A 25755-nucleotide genomic window follows, 5' to 3' on the forward strand; every position below is an offset into this window, starting at 1 on the left:
TGTTAATCCCTTGCTGGTGAGGATAGAGTCTACAAAAAGGAATGGAGGAAGGAAGGTTGGAGTGGATGGTTGAGGCTTGGAGAAAATGACTGTGGTTAAGACGATTGGCATCAGCCAGAGCAAAGATGAACAGCAAGGAAGAAGGCAAGGATGGTGATGGGGAAAGCAGAAAGAAACTGGGGGAGACAAAGGAGAAGTCTGTGGTGGAGATGGAAGATCAGGATACGGCAGATGAGATCAGGAGCAGGCCAAGAATGATATTGACTGGAAGTTGGGAACAGACTGCATGGGGCAATCGTGGAGTGGTGGTTGTATCAAATGAGACTAAAATCAGTCACTGCTTTGGTCTTTGACAGCAGCCTCGCGATAAGCAATTCCTTCAACGATCATTGGAAGAAGCTATTCACTTACATTGAAATCAACTGTTGTTCAAGCCCCTGAATAATTAGTGAGTCGTGATTGACGCAGATGTCAATCTTGCATTCTCTGTCAATTTTCACTGCAACAGGTTTTTCAAGAGATGGGTCAAATGATAATCAAATTTACATGCATGTAGTAAGTTTGCATGATCAGGATTTGGTAAAGATTTGCTTACACAGTGCACAAAATTGTTATGGTATGCAACAGTCTCAAATTGTGGTTTATGTTCTGCACTTCCTTGACAGGATGCATTTACACTGAACCTGACAGAATTCTTCCAAAATAAAATAATGCAAGTGTTGAAAATCTAAAAAAAAATCTGAAATAGTCTTTCCAATAATAATAATAATAATAACAATTTACAGCACGGAAACAGGCCATTAGGCCCTTCTAGTCCGCACCGAACCAAACACCCCTGTCTAGTCCCACCTCCCTGCACAATGCCCATAACCCTCCATCTTCTTCTCATCCATATACATCCTAACATAATAACAACCATGTTGGAGGAAAAAAAGTGTGAGACTGGATAACTGGGAGAGTTTTAGAAGGCAGGAAAGGATGACTTAAGAAATATATATACCTGTACAGGGAGAAAATGGGGGATGAGAATGGCTTGGGAAAAAGGCAAAAAAACCAGTTAGCGTTTTTGTTAGCCAACACTATTACAGCGCCAATGAACCAGGTTCCAATCCATCACTATCTGTAAGGAGTCTACACTTTTTCCCCTTGTCCACGTGGGCTTCCTGCGTGTGTCCCTATTTCCTGGAGAGCTCATGGATCTCTAAATTACATTTCAAAAACCACTAGAGGGCAATGTTGCATTGATATTACTTAAAGACTTCAGAAAGTTTGGTCATATTCTTTGCTTCCAAACAAGCTTTGATAGCCATGGTACATCCCAATGTGGTACTGGTATATCCTGCGTGTTGAAACTAAAGTGTCCCTTTGAAACCGTTCATAAGCTGAAATGGCATAAAGTGAAGCCCCATTCACTACTATTGGAGGCTATTTTCATAAAAGCAGAAACCCATTCAAACCCCATTCAAATCCTTTCATGAAAGCGAACATGGCTTTCTTTGTAAAAGCGCATTTTTGTAATTCAAGTATTCACAAAGCAGGGTATGCCTGTTACTCCCTTTAAATAGGCTGTATTTCAACTTGACAAATATTAATGTTTTTATTTAAGCAGCATCCATGAATTCCAAAGAATACAAAGACTTTAAGTCTCCTGAACATCAGGCCGCTCAAATAATCCAGGTAAGAAGCATCCATCAATCAAACTCTGTGACTTCAGCTTTGTGGTCCACATTGGCTGGGTTAACACTTATAGTATGAACAGGTCTAACATAAGAGAGCTAGAACATTGAACTTTACAGCACAATACAGATCCTTGAGATACAATGTTTTGCAGACCCATTTACACCTACCAAAAAAAAACCTGAAACTCTTCCTACCTTGTAAGCATCTATTTTTCTTTCATCCATGTGCCTTTCTCGGAGTCTCTTAAACGCCCCCATTGTTCCAGTCTCCACTAGCACCCATGGCAAAGCATTCCAGGCTTACAACTCTGTATAAAAAAATACCCCTGATTTCCCACCTAAACTGTCCTCCCTCTGCTGTGTACAGATCTCTGGTGCTTCCACCTTGAGAAAAAGGAGCTGATACCTCTCAGAATTTTGCAGACCTTTATTAAGTCACTTCTCATCCTTCTTTGCTCCAAGGAGAAAAGCCCCAGCTCTGCTAGCCTTGCCTCATAAGACATATTTTCCCAACCAGGCAACATCCTGTTAAATCGCTGCACTCTTTCCATAGCTACCACATCTTTCCTGTAATGAGGTGACCAGAACTGACACAGTATTCTAAGTGTGGTCTCACCAGAGATTTATAAAGCTACATTTATAGAGCTGTTGGTTTCTTTCTCAGAGTTGATAGTTGACTTTTATGCTATCACTAACTGCATATTTTGGAATTGCAATATTGTGCCAAGCAGCAAAGAGAGCTAGACCCAGTCAAGAAAAATTGAAGGCATATCTACCAAGAGAATCCACCCATTTCATTTCACCGGTCTTTTATTGATGAACAAGGAGCACTCAGTCGATGGGTCTGTGTAGAGTGGGAATCAATTATTTTCATCAGCCAAACAATGGAATTAACATTACCTTGATGAGCATGTGCACAGAAAAATTCTACTTGATTTCAGTAAAGCCTACCTCAGTGCATTTGTGCTAGGCCTGATCGTGTGCATTTGTGCTAGGCCTGATCATGTGCTAGGCCTGATTAGTGCATTTGTGCTAGGCCTGATCTTGTGCTAGGCCTGATCGTGTGCTAGACCTGATCAGTGCATTTGTGCTAGGCCTGATCGTGTGCTAGGCCTGATCAGTGCATTTGTGCTAGGCCTGATTGTATGCTAGGCCTGATCAGTGAATTTGTGCTAGGCCTGATCGTGTGCTAGGCCTGATCGTGTGCTAGGCCTGATCAGTGTATTTGTGCTAGGCCTGATCGTGTGCTAGGCCTGATCAGTGCATTTGTGCTAGACCTGATTGTGTGCTAGGCCTGATCAGTGAATTTGTGCTAGGCCTGATCGTGTGCTAGGCCTGATCAGTGCATTTGTGCTAGGCCTGACCGTTGAAGCAGACAATGAGAGAGTACATTGGCAATTGTTAATTTAATGATATCAGCATCAATAGCCCGACAGCTCTGCTTGTAATAATTGGGGCAGGGAACATTAGATTTCTAAGTATGCAGTGGTTCTATCAGGTTCAGGTATAGCACCGAGTCCAGTGGCACCATCAATTGTAGAGGAGATCAAAAGAGAACAATCGAACAAATCCAAAGTTGTTTCAGTATACTTACGTTAGCCTCCATTGGAGATGGGCAGTTGGGTGCTGAAGCAGCTTCTGATAGAAGTCAAATCAGAAAAGTAAAAAAAGGTGATGTCAAATTCTTTTAAAGCTCATTCCAAGTGTTGACCATCACAGGAAAGAGGGAACAAACCCTATTTGTTGACCTCTACCTTTTTCCATTGTAACAATGGCTGATGATCCATGTCTTGAAGGCGGTGGGATAAACAGAAACCAAATTTAAGCCAATCTTTTCCTGGGAGGACTCAGAGCTCAGTGTGTGGGCACAATGTCTTCAGCATTCAGGTTTGATTCAAACCTCAGCAACTGAATAAATGATAGCTTTTGTTTGGTTGTGAGGTCAGTGTTAGCTTGGATATTCTTCAAACTTTTTCTTTCCACTCACATCCCATCTTAAGTAATCCCTATTCCATAGGTGCTCTGTGATTAGTAAGGAATTACTTAAGGTGGGATGTGAGTGGGAAGGGATGGTTGAGAATCACTGATCTAGACCCAATTGTGATTGAAATATTTTGCTTGAGGAAAAATTGTCATTGGCCCATTTCCTTTGGAGTTATGAAATGGTGCACATAACGAGTCAATGAGGTATGATTAAAACTGTCATTTTCAAACTTTTTCTTTCCACCCACAGACCACCTTAAGTAATCCCTCACTAGTCACAGAGAACTTATGGCATAAGGATTACTTAAGGAGGTCTGTGAATGGAAAGAAAATGTTTGAAAACTTCTGGTCTAAACCCAGACAACAATGACGATCATTCCAAAACAATTTTTTGTTCTATTAATGCTCATTGTTCAGTATTTTGTTCACACTTAATGTAGTTACAGAAGTGGATGAGCCAAGGAATTAATCAAGAATGTCGCTGAATACTGGTTATTCCATTAATGTTGCTTGAAGTAGGATTAGTCAAATAAGTAAGTTGAGAATGATGCATAAAAATTGTAAAATATCTGTGAACATCTCTGTTCACCAGGAATCAAAACTAAAACCTTTTGTTTCCAGAGACGAGAGGCCAAATCAAAGCTGCTGAAAAGGCCAAATTCTAAATTACTTGCTGTTAAGAATAAAGAATAATTGGGAGGATGTTTCTTTAATTCTATTATATTTCTACCAATGTGGATTGTGAGGGAAAATCAAATGTTTCTTTCTTTTGTAAAGTATTTCTATTTAGGGGTCAGACTGAAACAAAATCTTATTGTCGAGTAAGGTTTATTGTCATCGGATTGTACAAGTACAAGTTCTCCGGTCCTCAGTACAAAACACACAAACACATCCAGACAAATGAAACATATGTAGGACATGTTTTATCTATAAAAATGAGAGTCTCGGATGGTCAGTGTGAGCAGTTCCTTTGGTCATTCAGCATTCTCACTGCCTGTGGGAAGAAACTGTTCCTCAGCCTGGTGGTGCTGGCTCTAAGACCCCTGTGTTTCTTTCCCTATGGGAGCAGTTGAAAGATGCTGTGTGCAGGGTGCAAGGGGTCCTCAATGATTTTGTGCTCCTTCTTCAGACGGTAATCCCTGTAGATCACATCAATGGAGGGAGACTCCGGTGATCTTCTCTGCTACACTTATGGTCTTGTGGATTGGCCTCTAATCCATTTCTCTGCAGCAACTGTATCACACTGTGATGTAGCTGGCCAGAACGCTCTCGATAGTACTTCATTATGTTGACATAATGGTGGCCGGTAGCCTTACCTGCTTCAGTCATCTCAGGAAGTACAGTCGTTGTTGTGCCTTCCTGACAAGCGAGGAGATTTTGAAGGTCCACGGTAGGACACTAGTTAAGTGAACTCCAAGAAACTTGGTGCTCTCCACACTCTCCAATACAGAATTGTTGATGGTCAGTAGAGGGTGGTCATCCTGGTCCTCCGGAAGTCCATGATCGTGTCCTTTGACTTGCCCATGTTGAGGCTCAGAAGGAAGATAAAAGAAACCTTATGCATTTGATTTGTTGCATCCGAACACACAATGAAGCAGTCATTCTTGTAATATTGAAAAAAAGAAATTAGCCCACAGCTCCCAGAGACAGCAATGACCAAACAACATTTGTTTTCGCATCAGAAATAACTCCATGATTAGTAATGGCAGTCTGGCACAAAATGAAGAATTTTTTTTTCCTTTTATTAAAAAAAAGATATTATCCAGAGGCTTGAAGTAATGTTAGAGGAAGCCATTAATCGACTTGGTCAGATTCCCAATATCAATCTTTCTTGTTCTCCAAAATCACTCAAGCTTGACTCAGATGTTTTTCAGGGGTATCACGAGCAATGGTTGTGATGAGTAATCAGCTTCTCCCAATGGTGATCCAGTTTCTCATCTTGGCAAAGGTCTTCACTATTGGATTGAATTGGAACTTGTGACTCTTAGAAAGCAGCCATGATCTGAGATCAACGATTCTCTGAACTTTGACCCAAGGTATGAGTGGTTATCATGGCAGTTAGGACAATGCTTTCGTAGCTCCTGTGACTGAGAGTGGGGTCGAAACCCGTGCTGTCTGTAAGGAGTTTGTTCGCTTTCTCTCCCCGTGCCTGCGTGGGTTTCCTCCTGGTGCTCCAATTTCCTACCACTGTTCAAAATGTACCAGTTGTTGGACATTTGGGTGTAATTGGGCAGCATGGGCTTGTGGGGCAAAAGGGCCTGATACCCTGCTGTATGTCTAAATTTAAATTTAAAATGTAAATACACTTGAGATTACAACTTGTGCTTCTTTCCAAACCTTCACCATCACCATGCAACACATCAAATCTTACATTGGATTGCACAATGTCAGATCTGGCTCAGTAATTCATGCCTGAAATGTATTCCTACCTGAAACCCCTCAAGTCCTGTTGATATTGAGCATGGAATAGTCTTGCTGTGGAGGGGCAGATGTTCATTGAAAGGTTATTGCCGCCTTTCAATGTTCAAAAAATGCCCCAGGTCAGTCATGAGCTCACTAGAGTGATCTGTTTTTTGGGACAGGGAGCCACACCTCAACTTGTAAAGGTGGTCTCAGGGCCAGTGGTCATTACATAATTAATAAATAGGCCCAGCAACATCCTTTGGATGCCACATAATAAACCCAACCTGGATCTGGAAGACAAATACCTGTGCAGAGTTTATGCACATTGTTTGACAGAACACTAAACGATTGAGCAGAATACCTAATTCGTTTTTATTCTGACAGTTGACCACAAGATCTCCTTTGAGGTTGATGTCGTCGAAAACCAGAGCAGTACACAATATGGAGTAAATCTCAGATTTGTAAACTGAGCAACATCTTCCTCTGGTCGACTGGGAGAGAAAGGACAGTGACAGTGACAAACTCCAAGAAAAACACAATGCTGGCATCGCAATAGACATGGCGCACACTGCAATCTTGATGGTGCTGGAAAGAGATAAAAGGGTCAAACAAATGCAAATTTGTTCCATTAAAGTGTCAACTTAAAATAGTCAAAATGTTATTTCTTGAAGTGAAAGCCCAAGGCGGATGGAGAGATCCCAAGGGTGTGATGCGGTCCAGCTGTAGAAGGAAGAAGTTAGTTTACTTGCATTGGCCATGATATCTGGGTTGGGTGGGATGGGATGGGTGGGGGGGGGGGGGGTGGTTTCATGACCTGGATTCTTCGAGACTGTCTCTTCCTCTCAGCAAATAATTTTACAAAATGTCTGACAAACACAATTTTCATATTTTTAAGCACATCTCATAATGCCCACATTTTATTTGGTATTATACAAAACATTTAAGGTATAAACATGATGCATCTATGCACTGCAGAATACAAAAGGAAAATCAATTCTTCATAAGTTATGACAAGTCTACTTTTGCAAGATAAGTCATTAAAACTGCAAGCTTTTCATTAGAATCTAATCAAACTATACGTATAGTCATTCAATAATACTCTTGGTATAAAATATTCATACAACTCACATCATTTGTACAAAACCTGTGTCCAGATCACTGAAGCTGCGCAAAGCCAGCCTCAACTGGTCAGTGTTAAGTCCCGTCTGTTTCCCTCGTACTTTGCAAGCAGTAAAACATTGTCCTTTCACAAAATGATCCGGAGCAGACAAGTTTATGAAACGGTTATTTCTTCCTCCTCGTCCTCCTCCTCGGAGAAGAACGTGTGTTGGTGCGAGATGAGGCAAAGGTGCGTGTCCACGCTCTTGTACTCTGGTGAATGGCATATGGACGATTTGGGGCTGTCTCTGCACCCCGTCTCCTCCTCGTCTCCCGAGTGGAGGCTGCAGGGAGACGACTTGCCCACGTCGCTGAGATCGGGATGTGGGTTTAACTTTGTGGGCAAGGTCTGCTCTCGGCAACCGCCGGCAGACAGCAGTTCCCTCTCTTTCGAATTTCTCCATTTCATTCTTCGGTTCTGAAACCAAATCTTCACCTGTTTGGTGGGTGGGTGGGGGGGGGGGGGGGGGTGGAAAGTTACATTTCAAAAGTTATATCGGGAGATCAGACAAGGGTAGTTCGAAGCAGAGTCATTCCTCGCTGTTAAATCAGCTCGATCAAAACTCATTAGAACAGTCTGTCAATTATTATATCACGAAAACTGTCCATTTTTTTTAACCCACCGAATCCTTGCCGACGATCATTCCCAAAGGGAATCAAAGTCAAAGGCGGCCACGATGGTAACGTTTAACGGGCAGATACATCATGGATTCGACAGAGATGGGCCGAACCAGCGATTTGGACGAGCTTTCGTAGACTGCACATGTTGGAAGCAATCTGCTGGATGAGCTTAGCAGGTCGACCAGCATCAGTGGGAGGCTTGATGAACCTGAAACGTCGACCCAGTGATGCTGCTCGCCCCTGCTAGATTGCTTTCAGCTTGGATAGCATGAGCAAGCTGGGCCGAAAGGCTCGTTTCCGTGTTCTCTGACTCTCTGTTTGGACCGGTTGTCCGCGAATTCGATTTTTATCCTCCCCCCAAGTTCTACCGTATCCAAGAAGGGGAGAACCACTTGACGGATTCGTGCAAAAGATGAATTACCTGCGAGTCTTTCAGCCCCAACTTGGCTGCCAGTTTGCGTCTGTCTGGCTTGCTGATGTATTTCTGCTTCTGAAACATCTTCTCCAACGCTTTCCGCTGCACATCCGAGAAAACTGCTCGACGAAGCATTCCTCGCCTGGGCTTTCCCCGAGCTGCAAGTGGCCAAGAGAAGGTGCCAGGTATGGGAACCACAGAGGAAGAAGCTGAACGGAAAAGAGTGGGTTAGCGGGTTTCACCTTGGGAAAGGACATACACAGAGGATATTGGAGATGTCACAGTATTAAATCACTGACATCGCACACTTACTTTGTCGACGCGGGTACGTATATAGACAACCCGCAAAGTCTGCAGACACCGTGGTTGAAGTAGTAACACAAAGCTGGAGAAACTCAACAGGTCAAAGAATGTACCTTATGCATTAAGGATAAAGATACATAACCAATGTTGGCGTATATAACGAAACCTTGATAATGTATCTTTGCTACTCTGCTCAGTTTGGTCACTTATATTTGAAATCACTAGAGGTGATATTTTAAAGTATTTCCAGCAATTTTGTTGCACCTTATAACTTGGACACTGACATAATTGGAAATGTTTGAGAAAATAACTTTACTGGCAGTGAAGAGCAGACGCTGAGCACTTTCGCTGGTTCCAAATGGCCTGGTTTATATATAAAAAAAGGAGACAGAAATTCTAATGAAGCGTGAATGGTAATTGTGTAGTAATGAACTAACAGAAAAAGACTGAGGACAGCCAGGCTGCTAAAGCCATATATTATTGGAACAAAAGCAATTTACACATTCACAAACTTAACAGAAACTGCATGCCAAGATCATTGTGCGAATACTGATTACTGCAGGCTTTCTCCCCTCTCTCAAAACATTTTCATCAAATGGAGATGAAAAGCCATTTAGAAAGCTCAAACACTCCAAGTTGTTTTTTTGTTGAAACTTTCAGCTTGTGAATAAAGGCGGTAAAGGTCTAATTGTCGCTGGTTTAGACCAATCCTGGTTTCATAACGTTAAGCTGTTTGAGACGTGTCAATTAAACGAGGAAAGCTGTCACAGGCTAGTGAAATCGAAATGCTTTATCGGCAACAAAGGTGAATGGGGGCGGGGAGGCCTCTGAGAAATGGAATATTAGTTTTCTTTTTTAAAAAAACAATTGAGCAAAGTTTTTTTTTTAAAATCCACTGCGTGACTGTGACTGTGTGGCTGACTGTGTGACTGCGACTCCGTGACTGTGACTGAGTGACTGTGCACCGAGACTGGCAGTTCGGTCATTGGAAACTCTTCTGTACATGTTGTCAGGCACTGGAGGATAATTTTTATATCAAGACAGCTTCAAGGACGGCTGTGGGACTGGGGAGGGAGGATGTTGGATGGGGAAGGAGAGGTTGGGAATATGTTGTCGAGGGGAGTGGCTAGGGTGGGCTTTTGGGGAGGGGGAAGAGTCGTGGGGAGGGGACGTCGGGTGGTGTTTGGGGGGGGGGTGGTCTTAGGGAGGGGGAGTTGCTTGGTGTTTGGGAGGGGAGGCTTGGACCCGGTGCTAACACTGTGTGTGGCTGCTGAAGATGAAGCAGCGATCGGTCACGGTGCTCGTCGCTTTGTCGGGAACCAGTGAGGAACTGCGGGTCTCTGTGGGAAAACTGCATCCGAGCAGGGAAGCGAACAGCTCTTCTGAGAATGGACCCGCCTCGAACTTAGTGCGTGACAATCTCTGCTAATTTGTAGATCATGGACTCGGAGCAGAATGTCAACCGTCACAGCTTGTGCTAAATAGGGCATCAAATAACCGAGACTGATTTCGAACCGTTGTACTTCTAACAACCTCTGAACTACAATCTAACCCCCGGGACAGGCTGCAAAATATTGATTAAATATGCGTGAAACAAGAGGAAGGACGAGCGGGGCGGGCGCGCTGCGGCGGGATGCCAGGAGCCCTACCTGGGAAGTAGGAGGAGCGGAGGAAAGGCTGGAAGGAGCCCTCGAAGTAAGGGAAGAAAGCCTTGGGCGAAATTCCTTGCATCAGAGGGTGGGACGTCTCTGGAAGAGAGGAGAAGGAAATTAGGAACTTGCACAGTTAACTACAGACAGTTGACAGCGTGTTTACTTTGTTGACAATGGATACATAAAGAATAAAATCTGCAACACAAATGAGCACGATAATTTCCCATGACCTGGATAAATATTTTATAGGGTAATTTACACCCGTCTCCCATTTAAATGACCATTAAATATTCTACGTATTTAACTTTGTTTATATATAAATACACTATATATATATATATATATATATATATACACACACTATATATTAAATATAACTATTTATATTGTGCACCTAAGTGATGCGTGTATCTGTATGTATAGATGTGTTTAACTAACACTATTACCTATTCTAGATAGTCTCATTTTGTACGTAGGTAACGGTATGTTTCAATAATTGAAAGTTGTATGGCGTCTAGATAATGGTTTGGCTTATTTGGACCAGAAATTTTACTTCGACAGCTCGATAATCGTTGGTTTTATGCAGTTGATCACGCAATAAACTACCTCTCGATCGTACTTGGGTAGCTTTATATTGTACTGGGTCGGTTACAAATAGAATTCAAGTCACCTCACGCCCACAAACTTTACTCTAGTAGAAGAATTAAGGCGGATTGAACAAGGAATATGAACGAAGGAAGTTTTCGGAAAATGATGCATCAATTATTTGAAGTTTCTTATGCCTACATTTTACTCGAAACGCTTTTATTCTGTTTAAGATATTACGGTAAAAAGATAAATTATTTTTAAAAGTTGAAGAGGACGTTTGTAGTTCGCACTTCGTCTACGACGCACAGATCTACGATGTGGTTGCATTGCTTTACTGCGTGGCATTTAAGGAAGAAGACACTCACCAGTTCTTGGGGTTGACGAGAGGATGGCGTGCACACCAAACTTTAGGTAACTGGAATCGTTGCTTGTCGAGATGGAGGTGTGAGGGGAGCATATTCCACTCGTGACAGAGCTAGTCGTGCAGACTTGTTCTGCTGTCACCGGGCTTGGGGTTGTGGTGGGTTCGGAAGCTGATGGAGACAGCGCGGCTGACACGGATCGGGGCAGGTAGCTGGCAGGCCGACTGATCTTCAGCAGATCCTCCACCAGGAAACTGGCTCCCACTGCGTGCGAGGAGAAAGCTGACTGCAAGTTCTGGGGGAGAGTGAGAGTTGGGGTTGGCCTTAAGAGCCCCGGGTACATGGCCGAAGGAGCAATCACACTTGGGAACATCATATCTGCAGCGGTGAGAGAAAGAGAAGAGGGGGGAGAGAGAAAAGAGCGAAAGAGAGAGAGAGAAAGGGAGGGAAGTCCCAATCAATCCTATTCAGCAGAGCTTTTTACCCCTACTTCACTTTCAGTGAGAGATCCAACTCGCACCTCCAGCACTTTTCTACCATCGCCCCCTCCTGCCTGATGTGTTTTATAGCGGACAGCCTGGGTAAGTCTTTTCAGATGTGACAGCTCTGACAATGAAGTTCAACAAAGTTCTCCACATGAGCTCCTTTCACTTGGAGCTTCTGGTTCGCTGATTGGTCCATTAGAGCAATTTATGATTGGATTAGACTTCATAAGCAAGCAATTACAATGGAGCTTCAACAAAGAAGGTGTAGCCATTAATTCGGAATACCGACCGCCTCTTTTGAATACACTGCCGAAGGATTTGAGCTTGTTTTGTTTGGGTGCAATACACACAGGCTAATTAAAAGACAATTTTCCAAGTTTCCAATGACATTTTCCTCGTTTGAAAGGAATTATGAAAAGAAAGCACTAAATTTATTTGATACCCCCGCTGCGCCAACAAAACTGGTCAATAAATATTCATATCTGACACCATAATCTCCTTGTGAAAGGCATCTTGGGCTGGCAGAGTGAGACATTTAAACAGCAGATTGTCCTCGTCCATTGGAAGCAAATTATATTTATATAAAATGCAATTTTCAGTCGAAGATATCACTAATTGAAACATAATAAAGTCTATTGCTCGATCTTAACCTCGAAAACTCTCCAAAGGCTTAATCGACGAGAAACTCGTTTTATTGATCGCTTTCGATCAATAAATAAGCTGGTCCATTAGTTAAGACTAATTCGGATTGGTATAAGATAAAGCGGAATATAGAGTCCCTTGCAGACTGAGAAGCTGTAGACACGGTATACCTGCATTAGTCAACAGTTCAAAAAATAAACTGCTGGAACTGTCTGAAAAACTGACAGTTTTTAAAAAGTATTTTTACAGCATAATTATTGTTCAGTGTTCCCTGGGTGCCTACCGAGACATATTCCGTTAATACGCTTTTAAAAGGAGCCTTCGGTCTTTCTAACAGAGAACAAAACCTCGCCTAGAATCGATCACATTGGTCTTTAACGCAATAACAGATGTGCAGAATATTAAGTTCAACAAAATAAAAACGTACACTAGTTTATTCTTAATATGCGTCGGAAAATGGGCAACAGCCACGTTATCCCATTAACCGCGTCAACAGCATCAACTGTCACAATCAGCTGTATTTTTTTATTTATTCGACACAATGCTTCAAAAATCGTATTAGCCGACGTTCAGCAGCTTTACTTCGACATTAAATACGTTTTCCCCCCTCTCGCTGTTCAGCGTTCTGCATCAGCTGTAGATTATCCTTACGTTGCTCCCTCTTAACACACAGACAAAGGTGCATCCGCGCTTTAAACCCTTCGAGAAGCAAACATTGCGTCTCAACTTCAGCAGTGGAACTTGGAAGAGATACTAATTTACGTTAAAATGGAAAAGGCATGTAAAAATAATTGCCACCACATTCTCATTTGAAAATCCCGTTATTTTTCGATACGCAAATAGATATTTCATCATATTAAACTTTCCTTTAAAAAAAATGATGTGGGCAAAGCTTGACTGAGGCAGATTCTGAATAGAGGACTGAGGATTTAGACAGTCCGAAACTTGGACACACGATCAAAAACAGCTTTAAATCCTGTTAAAATCGGAAACGAGATTTTCGTTCATGAAAAATACAAAACTGTATTTTGCATATTGTTTGCGATGGACAAGTTTATCCTGGTTTCCAGGAGAATGGATTGTTCTTGCTGCTTTAACAACTGGGAATGTTGCATAGTTAGTGAACAATTTCACAGTTCAGCCTAGAAATCAGTGTGATTTCAGGAGATGTTGTTTCTAATATGCATCCAGATTTGCATTGGAATTTCAGATAATGTGATATCGAGTAATGTTAGACGAGTCGAACAAGGTAAAACTCGCTCCACGAGCATGAAATAAGTTTTTTTTTAAAAAAGCTATCAGGCAATTAACAATTGCATTAATGCTGATTATGTGCTATGGCCGCGTTGTTTAAAGCCAGCCTTAAAAACGACTGGTTTACAACAAATTGTGGGGTGTGAGTGTGTGTGTGTGAGTGAGTGAGAGAGAGAGAGAGAGAGAGAGAGATGCATGTTCCCGCTCTTGAAACTTTTTAATCGCTGTTCATTTACAAGCATCAAATGCCAGATCAGGCACAGTGATCTTGCAAAAACTTTTATTCAATAAATAAACTCAGAAGAACTCATAATTACCCGGAAACCAAGTAATGAAATAAATGGAACAAGGGTATTGGTCTGAAGCGACCAGCTCGCGCCGTTTTGAACAATAATTTATTTTTGTCGCCACTTCTTATTGTATCATGTGAAGAATTCGCTGTCGATTTGCCTCCTTTCTCTGCTCACGGCCAATCATCTGCTTCGATCCCCTGACATTCCATTCAATTGGCGACAACTTGATGACTGAAGTCAAATTAAGTTGGAGCAAGATGCATGCATGAGATTCGGGTGACCTATAATCCTGGAATGATCAGGACCGTCCCTCAGTGGGAAGATTGTTCGTAAGCAGAGAGAGGGCAAAACGGCATCGAATCCTTCAGGTGGTTAAATAATGAAGCCTTGATGAAGGGATCAACCCCAAAACATTGGTTATGTATCTTTGTTACGTCAAATACACCGTTTGACCTGCCGAGTTCTCCAGCTTTGTGCTTTTACTGAGACAAAAAAAAACGTCTGATTGAATGTGCAAAACGGCACACAAGGAGAGTTAAAGATCAATACTCTTCCCAAATTTGTCCGATAATTTTGTTTTCCAGTAATTATTGCTTCTGGTGTGTTGATTTACTCCGCCTTATACCTTATGCCTGTGCACAGGACAACTGCTAGCAATTTCTTTGCACTAAATCAGGATAACGACATTAACTGGGGGGTTGGGTCAAGCCCATGCTGTGACACACGTGGATGTCGATGCTCTGCGGTAAGAGCCTGTGCCACACTCTTGACACAACTTCCAAAACAAAAATCCCGCATCTCTATAAGGAAGGGGGGGGGGGGGGGGGACACCAAACAAGCATTCAAAGCAAAATAAAGCATAAGTAGCAATGAAATTTGACTGAGATTTATTTTGGACAGATTTTTGAAGGTTCCCTTTAGAAGTTCGTGGTCCCTGATCAGATCTGTGACTAATGTTGTTTGACCTATGCTCGTCCTTTTTGTTCGCTGTGCCATTCATTTTGAGGGTAGTTATCTCCATTTTTTTTTATAAAAGAAAAAAAGTCATTCGGTTTCTTTGTAGGGCTGAACAGAGGTTTTTTTTTTAAAAAGAGAGAAGAGTTTACGGAAGAGACATTTTCTTTAAAATTCAGGCCGTTGGATTTAATCCCCATGAAATTGTCTCGCAGGCGCATGGTCAAAACAGCACCGTCTATTTACATATCCATTAAACTGAAGAGGTCGGATTCACCTAACGGGACTTTAGTATGATAATTTTTAAAATAAATAAATCACCTCGGCGTTAAACCGTGACCAAGCTGCAAGATGAAAAGTATATTAAAACTGGCAGTCTCTCGGCGCTGGGGAAGAAGAGAAAGTTACTTTGCAGCTTGGTCGTCCAAGGCAGAAATCTTCCTTTGAGATGATCTCGAACTGACCCAGTGCCCGTGTTGTGATATTTTTTTCCATTCCTCACATCTAGAATTTCATCGTTTACGATAATGCTTGGAAACGGATATAGAGGTGATCAAGTTGGTCGAATTTTGATTTGGTGCAAATAAAACCTGGAGGAGTATTCTAAAAAGAAAATGCTTTATTGTGATTTACACCCAAATAGCGTCAAATCCTTGAATCTCGTTTCATTTGTTCGTTTCGAGCTCGATGATCTAATCCGCCTCTAAACGGACCCAATAATTTCCTGCATTATCGACTTTCCCCACCCACCCGGCCTTTGGTGGCCCCCCAGTCTATTCGAGTGCTTTAAGGTTTGCTCCGTGGAATCGAACTCACCGTCACATCATACATTAAACCACCTTGGGGGAAAAAACACACACACAAATGCTGGAGAAACTCAGCAGGTCAAGCAGTAGCAAAAGTAAAGATACAGAACCAACGTTTCGGGCTTGAGCCCTTCATCACTTCACCACGGTGTCAACAGAATCCTCTCTTTTAACCTTGTTAATTCTCGGAGACTTGTCTGCGGGACAAGTCCCGCCACAATCCATTGGGCTGTCAAGTGTCACCCAAATCTTGCAGAATTTCTGGTTAAATCTTATCCTCGCTCTTAACAACTCTAAACTACTGATCAAAGTGGGAAATAGTTTCCGAGTGATTGAACGGCCTCGTTTATACGATCTAATAAGAAACCCACCCCTCCCCAATAGCCCTTTAGGAAACCTTTCGCGGTGACAAACTTTTCTTTAATTCCATCTGCCCTGTCGAAATGGGAGGGGAATTCGCCTGATCAGCAAACGGCGTCTGAGTGTCCCATTGTCAACAGGATCTTGCAGCCAACTCAAGAGACCTGCTTCTCTGGTGATGAGACACAATGGGGGTAAAAGTCCGAGCAGTTCACAGCGCGGACTGCCTTACCTGTATAATAAAACAAATAATCTATCCCACAGAAAAGGCTATCTTTCTACAGCCATGTATAAAACGAAGATGTTTTTTTAAAAAAAGACATACGTTAATATAGTAACTGTTGTGTTGTCAACATTCTTGACCATAAATGGAATCGAGAGGTATTGTACAATTTTATAATTTATTTTGAAAACAACGTATTATCTGTATATGTTTATTTTGTGGATCATTCCCGGTCAATTTGACGCAATGAGTGAAGCTGGGAGAAGATAAGGTATATAAATATTAAACTTGATACTTCTCGCCTTGCCAAATTACGCAGGCATCTTTTCCCCTCTGCGCTCTCGTCAAGATCCCCACTCTTTTTTGCACAAAAAAAAACAGTGAACCACCTGTCAGACTGCAGCACAATAAGTCCGACCAATAGGGCTTTTCATGCATGTGTAATATATTTGTTCGCCCATTCACTTAATGAAGCTGATAAATGTGAAGGAAACAATCGTCAAGTTAATCTATTTAGTAAAATGTTTTAAGACTTTCAGGCTATGTTAAGAAGATAGTGTTGCCCACATTTTCATTCAAATGCGCCGTCCCCGTGCGTGTCTTTCAGTGCCAAAGGACAACATTCTTGCGAATATAATTTATTATAAATGTGCTTTTAATGGGTTTAATTCGCACGGCCAGCTGTTTTGCGCTATTTGGTAAGCAGAAAACAAACGCGGAGGGATAGAAAGCTAGTTAAAATTAGTTTCGGTCACTGAGGCTAAGCCATATTTCCTGCAAACCATCTGCTTGATTGACACAATAGAAGGATTTTCGGGGGAAGGAATGAAAGCTGAGGGTCCAACAGTTTGTATTTTCTTCATTTCATTGTGAAGGTAAAGGCCATTTAACTGGAGAGGTCTTTACCTTTGCGCCACAGCTATTGGTCTCAGGGCAGGGCAGCGCATATTACACGTTTCCTTCGCAACACCCCATCTTTATTTGTGGTTTAGATCTATTTCAGGTCTTCGAATGTCTGATACAGTCTTAAATCACCGCAGTTCTACTGAAAGTACCAAACCATGCCACTGAACGTGATCTGAAGCAATGATCGGTGACCAATAAGCTTAATTGGCGTTTTAATGGGTGTACTTAGCAGCCTCTGATGGAAATAATCGGTGAAAACTTTGTTAAATTGCGGGTAAATCTTTGCGGAGTAAATGAACGATTCACTCTGATAAGCTGTTGCTTCCCTGCGGAGGCATTCATTGAAAATGTATCCATATTGGACTTTTCACGACCTCAGGACGCCCCAACCTAATTGGAGACTGGTCTCCATTGTAATGCTTGAAAGAGAACAGCCAATTTGCGCATAGCTTAGTCCCATAAACAACATCGCGGCGATAACGCAGATAATCCATCAGGGTTAACGCTGGCAAATGTTGGTAAGGAGACCAAGGAAAGCCTTCACCTTGTCCTGCTCCATAGTGCCAGAAAATCTGTAATGATCATTTTGGAGGCTGGCAGGTTTCAGTCCATGATTCTGTGACTCGAAAAGGAGGTCTCTCTCGGCACAGGGAGTTCTGCCCAGAGCACTGGAGAGAAGAGGACATTGACGCTGCGCTCACGTCTTTGGACTGGAATTTGAACGCAAAGGCGGGGTGGTGGCGGGGGTCAAACTGTTTATTTCACCCCCCCCCCCCACCAAAATGTTGAGCCGTGCAATTAATTTAGCAGCATCAAGTCACTGTGGGTTATTGTCTTTTCACGGATTGACCTGTGATTCTTTGATTTTTAACTATCAAAACTGTTAAAGTGGGGTCCTTTCCACCCCCCCCCCCATTAAAAAATTACTTACCAGAGCACGGAATTAGTTCAAAGACGTCTGAAAACAAGTCGAGGTGGATAGATTTCGTTTGGAGAGCCTGAATGTTCCTAACACTGCGTGGATGGCGATGAGGGGAGGTTCCAAAGACTGGGTATTGAGCGGACAGAACCGAGAGATGAAATTTGTACTTGTAACATCAATAGCAGTGTTTGCTTCTGTGCGGAATTTTGGATAAACCTGAAAAGCGAGTCGACTTGGCGGCTTCCTCTACCTTCTAAGGACAACCTCAAAGGCAATATTTGTAACACTTGTTGGGGATACTGGACGGGTGTCAAATCATCCATTGGGCGATTTCAATTCACACCATCGGCTGTTTTCATTTTCGTCACCAGTTTAAGCTGCAGCCAAGATTACTCAAATTCTAAAACAAGCATTTAAATAACCCTCTCTATTTGTGAGAACAAAACAGTGATTTCATTGCCCAGGCAGCCCGCCTGAACCAACAAAATTCCATCGAGTTAAATTCTATTAGTCCATTAAAGCCACGTTGTCGTTCTGTGCCAATATCGCAGCTCGGTGACTTCACGCAACGGTGGGCATTTCTTCTCCGCGCTAACGAAATCCCAAACCCTTGTTTATAAACAGGTTTGCACACACAAACGGTCGCTGGAACATGAATTTATGCGTTCAAATCTCCTCTTTGTGCGGTTCTGAGGTAATTGGTTAAGTGCTTGATATGAACTTATTTTCCATTTTGCCATTTTTTTCTTTCTGTCGAGAGAATTGGGTGTTGTTAAAGGGACAATGACATTCGGAGCCTGGTTAACGGCGCCGCATAATTCCCCCAGGAAAAGGAGGCACTTTTGTCTTGGAAACGGCATGAGAGGTTTTTTCCCCCCCCTGAAAAGTCTAACGTCTCTGGCCAGCTGTAACCCTGAGGGAGGTGGGAGGTTGGGGGGGGGGTGGGGGGGAAGAGGAGAGAAACCAATTGATTGATTCAAGGTGGCTGTAAAGGGTCTTCTCAGAACCAGTTAGTCAAACCAGGTACTTTGGACAATATAAAATTATGTATCTATGTAATGTTTTTTAAAAAAAACTATCCAATATTACACAATTCGGGATTATGACGCCTATTTAGAGATTTTTTTAACTTGAGATTGGAAACTTCTTGTCTGTGGGGAAGGGCAGAAGGTGTTGGTTTAATGTTATTATTTATGTTCTGAAGTTCAGGTGTTTAACTCAATAAATATTTAATTCGACTTATTAATGTGATGCGATTGTGTAAAGCACCCCACTTCCGCTCCAGATGGAGATACTATGTTCCATTTGGAAATGATACTTTCCCCATCTCCTGCAACCTCTAATTGTTTCACACTTGCTTGTGACTTTGACGCTCTGTGAGAAGTCCCAGCGCTGTTGTGTTAAAACAGAAATGCTGGAGGAACTCAGTCGGTCTCACAGCGTCCATGAGCCCCCCCTCCCCCCTTCCCCCTTCCCCCCTTCCCCCTTCCCCCTCCCCCCTCCCCCCTCCCCCCTCCCCCCTTCCCCCTCCCCCCTCCCCCCTTCCCCCTCCCCCCCTCTCCTCCTCCCCCCCCATAGGTGCTCTGTGATTAGTAAGGAATTATCTAAAGTGGTCTTTGAGTTAAGAAAAACTGTAATTGGAGGTTTCTTTACCTCCTCTGGACGCAGCAAGACCAGCTGAGTTCCGCACGTCTCCCTCCACCTCCCCCCTCCCCAAGCGAACTCCCACCCCCAAGTGCTATGGTTTTCCTGGTCAGCCAACTCAGCTGTTGGGAAGATTTCCTTTTAACGCCACCAAACTATCGGCTGAATTGGGCTTCCGATGGTCATCCAGCGCGATGATGAATAGACCATTGGCTTTCAAAATGCAGCCTCTTCGACCTCGACCACTGCTACCTGAACATCGCTTCCATAAACATGAATCTTGCAACCAGCCTCCTAGGCGCGCCAGTCAATAGTACTTGCTCAAAACTCTTAAGGTGCGGGAGCCGGGAAGGGTGGTTGGAGAAGAGAGAACACTTTCACGAATGGGCAAGGGGACTCCCACTGCCATGTAACCGCTAAAAAGTGACCATTTGAAATGAGAAATGTGGAGGTATAATCCAATGGGCTGGTCCTTTCGTTGAATTTATTGGGAAATAGTTCCAGGACCGCATTCACTGTGTTGCACATGATTGTTGCCTGGATTAGAAAATAGGTCTTTGAAGCAAGGTTAGCAGAGCTCGGGCTTTTCTATTTGGAGAGAAGAAGAATGAGAGGTCACTTAATTGTAGTTTCAATCACAAGACATTCCTCCTCCACAATTGTTCCTTTTCGGTAATCTGAATTAAAATATCCAGCTCCATGAAAGTCGGTAAGATAAGCATCAGTCCACGGCTGACCTCCATTCAGCTGGATAGTTAAGACAAGATTTAATATTTTGCTGAGCAACAAAATAATCATTCCTAATTCATTCTCTTTAACAAAATCAACAGGTGATTGGTGTTCATGTAACTACACAATGCAGGTCAAACAGTGTCCTTTATGTAGCAAAGATAAAGATACAGAACCAACGTTGAAGGCTTAAGGTATGGACAAAATGTGAGCAGGCACCTGGTGGGTGGGCAGGCACCTGGTGGGTGGGCAGGCACCTGGTGGGTGGGCAGGCACCTGGTGGGTGGGCAGGCACCTGGTGGGTGGGCAGGCACCTGGTGGGTGGGCAGGCACCTGGTGGGTGGGCAGGCACCTGGTGGGTGGGCAGGCACCTGGTGGGTGGGCAGGCACCTGGTGGGTGGGCAGGCACCTGGTGGGTGGGCAGGCACCTGGTGGGTGGGCAGGCACCTGGTGGGTGGGCAGGCACCTGGTGGGTGGGCAGGCACCTGGTGGGTGGGCAGGCACCTGGTGGGTGGGCAGGCACCTGGTGGGTGGGCAGGCACCTGGTGGGTGGGAGGGGCACTGTCCCATGCAGGAGGGAAAGCACACAACAGGGAGAGGAGGATGGCCTGTGAATGGAGAGGGAAGGGATGGAGAGCTGGAGAAAAGAAAGACAGGGGGCTGGAGAAGAGGCAGGAAGAATGGAAGAGTAAGCTAGCAGAAATCAGAGAAATTGATGTTAATGCCAGCTGGCTGGAGAGTGTTGCTTCTCCAATTTATGGGTGGCCTTGGTTTGACAGTATCTGAGGCCAAGGACAGATATATCAGCGTGGGAGATGGGTGCAGAATTGAATTGGTAGGCCACTGGGAGAAACCTATCACTGATGTGGACAGAGCAAAGGTGCTCAGCGAAGCGATCTCCCAGCCTGCGTCCAATCTGTCTGATGTAGAGAAGGCCACATTCGCAGGGAGTACAGTGAAAGTAACATTTATGAGAAAATAATGAGAGCAGATCAATTGCCAAGAATATCTTGTTGTGAGCATTTTGCTTTTAATACAAATCATGTTTGTTGTTTGTTTTCCACAGTTTTGTTGGTGTGGGTATATAACTTTATTTTTGAAACATCAACTGCAAAAAAGACATGGCTGACTTTAGATTGTGTCTGCTACATATTTGCATTGTTTTGGATAAAGTGGATACTTGTTGAGTTGGTTCCACTGTCACCAGCCTTGGAACCAGAAAACCTGATTAATGTGCTCCTTGGTCCTGGAAATGTTCAATCATAAAACATAATGAATGGGAATTTAAATTTCAGGATTATTTTGAGACTTTGTACATCATTTAAAATAGAACAGGTAGTTATTTGAGGAATAGCCACTGTATTTTAAAAGAGCACACAAGTTTGGTTTGGCAACAGGTATGGTAGAGAAAAAGGAGAAAGAGCTTGCAAGAAGAGGATAGTCTCATATATTTTCTCCTCAATTAAGCCTTCAGTAGTGAGAAGTATTGGCAGTACAGGAATGCCAGGAGCTGCAGCGAACATCATTTGGAAAACATGCTGCATTAAATTCTGCCACAAAATTCTTTTATCCCTTAGTGATGCATATCACTGAAATGAAGAGGTCAATTTTATTCCACTCTAAGACGGATGTTGGCAGTGACATAAAATACTGTGCTGGTTAGTCTCCAAAATGACATGTGAGAAGGTTATGAATAGAGCAGGGTCATGATGCCATTACGTTTGCACTGAAATAGCTATCACATTTGCAGAACTTGATTTGGTTCTCAAGGAGATGATGAGAGCCTGCAAGTGGAGGGTGTGATAGTACAGATTCTATCACCAATGTGTGTATGTACAGATTGTAGTGTAGGATGACTGTGATTGGCTGAGAGTGTAGTCACACCTACTGGCAGGTCTTAAAGGATTGCTCCTCGCCAGACCAGGTCATTCTAGACTGGTCAACCTACTTGTGATATGCTCCAGTCTTTTAGTTAATAAAAGCCTTGGTTTGGATCAACAAGTCTTTGGTTCTTTTGACACACTACAGAGGGCAATCGACATGCTAATGATCATGAGAGATCCCTGCCTCAACCAGCCAAAAAGTAAAATGCTACCAGGATTATCCATAATATGGTGAAAGGGTTGCTTCAAATTTTCCATGGAATTGAGTGTTCATTGTGAACCCTATGCAGTGTCAAAGACTGATGATGTAGGTACTGGCTGACTTCAGAGTCAGGTGAAATGTTACTATTTGAATTATCCTGCTGTTAGGATATGACTACAAAGCAGCAGCTAATTTCCATCAAATCGACAGTATTAATCAAGCATATTTAACAGATTTCATTGTCATAGAACAGAGAACATTGCAGCACAGTACAGCCCTTTGTTGCATGATGTTGTGCTCAGCTATAGAAACCTAATCAAAAACAAGACCTTCCCTACCTCCTAAGTGTGGTCAAACCGGAATTTTATAGAGCTGCAAAGTTACCTCTTGATACTTCAACCCAATCCCCCAACTAATAATGGCCACATACGATAAGCCTTCTCAACTCCCCTATCAAACTGAATGGTAACCTTGTGAGATCTATGGATTTGGACCCCAAAATCCCTCTGTATTCCCACACAGTTAAGAATCCTGCCATTAACCCTGTACTCTGCCTTCAAGCTTGACCTTCCAAAATGCATCACTTCACACTTAAAGGGATTGAACTATATTTTCTACTTTTTTCTTTCATCCATGTACTTGTCAAAAAGTCTTTTAAATATCCTATTGCACCAGCCACCACCACACCTGGTGATGCATTCCAGGCATCCACAACTCTCTGTGTTTATTTTTAAAAAAAATCACCTTACCCCTGACACCTCCCCTAAACTTTTCTTTCCCTCATTTTATACAGATGTTCTCGTGTTTACTTCTCTCACCCCGGGGGAAAAGAAAAGGTGCTGACTGTCCTCCCTATCTCTGCATCACATAATGTTGTAGATTTCAATTAAGTGACCTCTCTTTCTTCTTCACTCTAAAGAGTGAAGCTCTGCTAACCTTGCTTCTTAGACCTAGCTTCTAAGACCTATTTTCTAATCCAGGCAACATCCTGATGTATCTCCTCTGCACCCTCTCGATGGCTTCCACATCCTTCCTATAATGAGGTGATCAGAACTAAACATAATATTTCAAGTGTGGTCAAACTGGAATTTTACAGAGCTGCAAAGTTACCTCTTGATACTTCAACCCAATCCCCCAACTAATAAGCCTTCTCAACTCCCCTATCAAACTGAGTGGTAACCTTGTGAGATCTATGGATTTGGACCTCAAAGTCCCTCTGTACTTCCACACAGTTAAGAATCCTGCCATTAACCCTGTACTCTCTGCCTTCAAGCTTGACCTTCCAAAATGCATCACTTCACACTAATAGGGATTGAACTATATTTTCTACTTTTCCACCCAACTCTGCATGCTGCCTTTCTCCTGTTGTAGCCACCAACAAACTGTTACACTATCCACAACAGATCCAAACTTCATGTCATATTGGGCTGTGGTGTAAAATGTCCAATATCAATCCAGCCAATCTCATGAGAATTGCTCTTCATTTGACTTTTCATGGAAACAGAATGGATCCAGATGAGTCAATATCCATCCCATTGACTTTCACTTGGCCCCATTTCATTTTGGTATAAATTGGTCTCAAACTGATGAGAGGAAGTGTGTTTATTTGCTCCTGTGCTCAGATTGTTATATTGAAGAAGCACTGTGGTCAAACTATACATTTTGGTTTGCAGAAGATTAAGATTTATTTCAATTTCTTTTTTCCCAGTTTGAGACAAAAATGAATAAATAATGAGCACAAATCAAAATGAACAAGTGCTAGAAAAAGTAAAATGAAAAAGAGGCACAAAGTACTCTAACAGAAGCTCAGCAAAGATTGAAGGATATTAAGTCTGAAATTTGCCATTTGTAATATCTTCCAGAGCTGATGATGATCAGCTTGCATCAAAGTTTGGACTCCTACAATGGGAGTTTAGATGCCTTCAGTGTTGATTAGGGTACTGATGTTGATAGGGCTTCAAGACTGGCATCACACCTGCATTCTTTTCTTCACCCAAAGTGCAGGAATGGTGAGATGCAGTGCCAGAAGATTGGGTCATTTCAAAGGAGAGTCACCCATCTTTGTTCACCCAGAACAACAGCATGCCTCGACACAAATCATACACATACAGTCACCCTGATGCCACAAAATAAGCAGAGGCGAAATGGCTGCAGTCTGTCACAAAGGAAGCAGCAGAGCTCTCCTCACTAAATGTGTGGACCTGTGTGAGCTTGCCTACCTCCATGGAAGCCCAGCAGCTCAAACTGAAGCCAGCAGCAATGCATGATATCAGAGTGCAAGATGATCACAAAAAAAGCCTCAATGTTCTCCTGTCAATTCTGCACATCGTTGCAGTAAAGTGAAATAGTTGATAATAGAAGTCCAAATATTAGTCATCAGATTAGGAGATGTGGCTAGACTGATGCCAACCAGTCAGATATTAGGACCATAAAAACATGGCCTGCTTCTGTGCTGTAACCTTCTCTTCTAGTCTGTGCCAAACTATTATTCTAGCTAGTCCCATTGACCTGCACCCAGTCTATATTGCTCCATGCACACTCTCTGAGTCAAGAAGTCCCCTTCATATTTCCCTTATTGGTGATAAGAATGCAGGAAATAATAATTGCAAGTAGATTGGCAGATTTGGGATGGGAATTGTGACATCGAGTGAAAAATGAATGGATGAGTTGCTTAGAGCTTTGGCTACTTGGAGTACTGGAGCTCAATCCTTCCTCCTTTCCAGCTGCTTTTCCAAATTCTCATGCTCCTCTTGTTAAAGTGGATCTGAGATTGTTTGATAAATAGATAAGAATAGAACTGCAAACATTTTTTGATTCACTTTGCAATGTATGAGAACTTTGTTGCCACTGCCACAAACAGCTAGTCTCACCCCAAGAGTGTCTGCCATGTGGCTCACAGGTTGCATATTCATGCAGAAAAATATTCAGTTTTTCCAGAACATTTGAACAGACTTCTCCAGACAATATACACGTTTCTTAGAATTCTCTTGGGATTTATTAACCTGGGTGGTGCCCCTTACCCAAAGGTTAATAGTATCTGACTGTCTTGGCCAAATATGGAGTTGTTGATGTTCTTCATAATCAGCTTTAACCTTGCTAAACATACCATGGAATGTTCCCCGATATACTATTTGGGTTACGACTTTAAAACTTCAGTTCTCACTCTTGGAACCCTTGTGACCCAGATAAGAATTGATCCCTCTGCATCATTATGTCATGCAACAACTGGTAAGATGCAGTGCTGGACACTTCCTGAATGAACCAGGCAGACTGCTTTATTATATGTCT

General features: G+C 42.7%; 1 protein-coding gene and 1 long non-coding RNA gene across 3 annotated transcripts in view; one reads left to right on the top strand and one right to left on the bottom strand.

The window, feature by feature from the left end:
* Positions 1 to 6978: 6978 nt before the first annotated feature.
* LOC138751808 (homeobox protein DBX1-like) lies at positions 6979 to 18325 on the bottom strand. Of its 2 annotated transcripts, XM_069914635.1 has the most exons (5): positions 18019 to 18325; positions 11168 to 11542; positions 10212 to 10310; positions 8266 to 8468; positions 6979 to 7659 (listed from the first exon to the last, which is right to left on the bottom strand). In XM_069914635.1, exons 2-5 carry the CDS (start codon positions 11538 to 11540, stop codon positions 7339 to 7341), a joined length of 996 nt encoding a protein of 331 aa, XP_069770736.1. In that variant the 5' UTR covers positions 11541 to 11542; positions 18019 to 18325; the 3' UTR covers positions 6979 to 7338. The 2 variants fall into 2 exon arrangements, with proteins under 2 accessions (XP_069770736.1, XP_069770727.1); XM_069914626.1 differs by lacking the exon at positions 18019 to 18325 and having other exon boundaries at positions 11168 to 11765.
* LOC138751814 (uncharacterized) overlaps positions 18015 to 25755 on the top strand; it is a 66741-nt gene continuing 59000 nt past the window's right edge. Inside the window, exons 1-2 of the long non-coding RNA XR_011350202.1 lie at positions 18015 to 18703; positions 20484 to 20576. This is a non-coding gene — a long non-coding RNA (uncharacterized lncRNA). The remainder of the gene's footprint in view (positions 18704 to 20483; positions 20577 to 25755) is intronic.

This window comes from Narcine bancroftii, chromosome 1, assembly GCF_036971445.1.
Source record: "Narcine bancroftii isolate sNarBan1 chromosome 1, sNarBan1.hap1, whole genome shotgun sequence".
NCBI classification, from domain to species: domain Eukaryota; kingdom Metazoa; phylum Chordata; class Chondrichthyes; order Torpediniformes; family Narcinidae; genus Narcine; species Narcine bancroftii.